The sequence below is a fragment of the Teleopsis dalmanni genome, chromosome 1 (assembly GCF_002237135.1).
Source record: "Teleopsis dalmanni isolate 2A chromosome 1, ASM223713v2, whole genome shotgun sequence".
Lineage (NCBI taxonomy): Eukaryota > Metazoa > Arthropoda > Insecta > Diptera > Diopsidae > Teleopsis > Teleopsis dalmanni.
Genome location: NC_051846.1, coordinates 72,272,325 through 72,275,033, shown reverse-complemented (window position 1 = coordinate 72,275,033; position 2,709 = coordinate 72,272,325). Strand labels below are relative to the sequence as shown.

Here is a 2,709-nt window from a genome sequence, read left to right as displayed (position 1 = left end):
ATTCTCATTCCACAACAGAATCCATATAAAGTTGAAAAACTAAATAATTGCAATTTGCTTTCTATTTTCTTTAGGACAACATTATCCATTCTTTAATTGCTAATCTTTTATTTGAGACAAACATTTTCTGATTTCTTTTTAAGACTGAGAAACCTTTGAGACCTTTGAACTCATTCTTACTGAGTTCACAGACATTTTTATGTCTGAGGTTTATACCTCATTGAGTTTAGGAATATTCTGCTACAATTTTATTTAAGTAAATATATGTTTTTAGTATGGATGTACTATAGTTAAGGACTTTAACTGGACTCATATTGCTTTTAAGTGAGACTGTTTAAGCTTTTATTTTTTTAAACCTCTTACTGGTTTCAATAATTTTTCTTTTAATTTCATTAAATGACTTCAGATTTCATGAATATTGTAATTGTTTTCTTAACAAATGGTTTTTTGTTCATATAAGTTTATGTAAATACAACATACAATTTACAATGAATATATTATTAACTGAAACAAAATCTTAAAAATATTAAATATACACATTGATCTCCAGTCACAATTTTTTATTGCATTAAAAAGTTTAAAAAATATAAAAGAGTTATATATTTTGTTTCAGTAGACGTGTATCTTTTTCTAAAACAGATTAAGAATTTTGTGTGCCGAGAATTTTGAAATAAGTTTCAATATAATAATCCGTTTACTGAAAATTTTGGTAGATTTGGAACGGCTTTTGCAAACTCTGCAACTTCACACGCATAACAGTATCCTTGCTTTATATTTCGTTTGTTCCAGTTAATAAACGTTACTACATCGCTAACGTCTGGGCACAGAACATAATCCTTCAAAATATCATCAAGGGACAAATATGGATTATTAACACCCACAAATACAATCCCTTTACCAGTACTCGGTTCGATAACAACACGGAAAAATAGTTTTGGCACTGGTATCAAACCATTATTGCGACTATTGTAGTCTAAATATAATGGTTGATATTGATTGTTGATATCAAGTAGTGAAGACACACCCCAAACGCCAGTCCAACATTCAATATATTTATTTTGTTTAAATACCCAATAACGTAGACTGCTCTCAATTTTTTCCCAATTTCCACCATTGAAACTATGCCACTGTGGAGCGGCGTTAATCAAAATGTAAGTGGCACGTTGTTGTGATGCATAAACAAAATCTGCCTTTGCAGCCAAATGACCACGAGTGAGTATAACATCATTGCGGTCATCAAAATATTTACTGCAGCCCAGTAAGTTATTGATTGTGGCTTGATGTTGTACTCTTGTATAGAGTCTATCCACATCTTCTCTATGAAAGAAATTTGCAGTTGTGAATCTGCCACAATCGACACCAATTGCAAAGTTATTGCTACCTGGTGAGAGCATGTGATGGACATAACGTGTTACTTCTTCTGATTCATTGAAACAAACTGCATATTGTTTTGCAAAGCGTTTATCGTCCAGTTGAAAACCAACTTCAATTAATATGCCACCATTGCATGATTTGCCAGTCCGTTTGGCTGTGAAATATTGCCAAGAAGTGCACGAAATAGAATACACATCAATATCTTTTCCATTGACTTTAAATATGGAACCTCTTACACAAGTCGCAATTACATTTTTCCCTTCAAGTGGCGCTGCAAATCTGTCGGAACAAACAAATTCAATGCTATCACCACTATTTAATGTGACACATCCATTTGCATTAAAAGGATAAAATTCGTCGGTTTGAGGTATTATAAAGAGCGGCTGAAAAGGCTTCACACGGCCACTTAAACTTATTGAACAATCTGTAATAATATAAATTAATAATATGTTATATTCCATATATCGATTCCATGCAACTTACCTACTCCATTTCTCACTGTGGGTCTTATGTCCGATCCTTCATGGCGCACATATTCGGCTCTGCCATAACCAATAGAGCAACTGCTAAACACCAACAATAAACAAAGTAATATGGCTTTCATCTTCTAGCAAAATTCCAGTATTCCAATTAAGGAATGCTTAAATGCAGAAATGGAATAATGATGAATTGTCTGCACATGAAGTTTCTGAGTTTGCCAAATCCTTAACAATTAATTTTGACCGAAAGTTTCCTTCACATTGCTTAAGTTTTTTATTTTTATTTTACTGTCAAATATATTCTATATTTATGTAGATAATTTAATATTTTAAAGTAAATGATTAATATTAACACATCACCATATCCAGTAAATAATTTCATTTCTATTTCTATTGTCTTAATTTCAATACTGCGCGATAATATTAGTTAAGATATAACAACTGACAGTTAATCGGGGAATACCCTATTTCAAAGTTCTGAATGAGAGTCCATATCTATATAGTAAAGTTTTATAGATGTTTCATTTGTTCTTTAACTCATTTTATAATATTCTTTAACTCTTCCAGAAGAGTATTGAATGCAGTAGATATTTGGCATAAAAGTAAATAAGATTTCATTTTAATAATTTTTTTTTTTTTATCTATAGGAAATAACATCAAGATCACTAGTAATGTAGGAAATAAATATATATGTCAATGGTATTGTAAAACATAATTATATATGATAACCATTTATAATTCACATATGATATATAGAATGTATTATGTCTAATGAAAATGTTTTTGATATTCAAAAATTCTTAAGACTTATTGAATATAGTGGAATAAATATCTTACTAATTAAACCCGTATTCGA

The 2,709-nt window shown here is 30.3% G+C and overlaps 1 protein-coding gene across 1 annotated transcript; it reads right to left on the bottom strand.

Annotated features, from left to right (window-relative positions):
* Positions 1-551: 551 nt before the first annotated feature.
* Positions 552-2,142, bottom strand: LOC119673507. The gene is made up of 2 exons (XM_038084804.1): positions 1,858-2,142; positions 552-1,798 (listed from the first exon to the last, which is right to left on the bottom strand). The coding sequence occupies exons 1-2, from the start codon at positions 1,976-1,978 to the stop codon at positions 678-680; spliced, it is 1,242 nt and encodes a 413-aa protein (XP_037940732.1). The 5' UTR covers positions 1,979-2,142; the 3' UTR covers positions 552-677.
* Between the last annotated feature and the right edge of the window lie 567 nt (positions 2,143-2,709).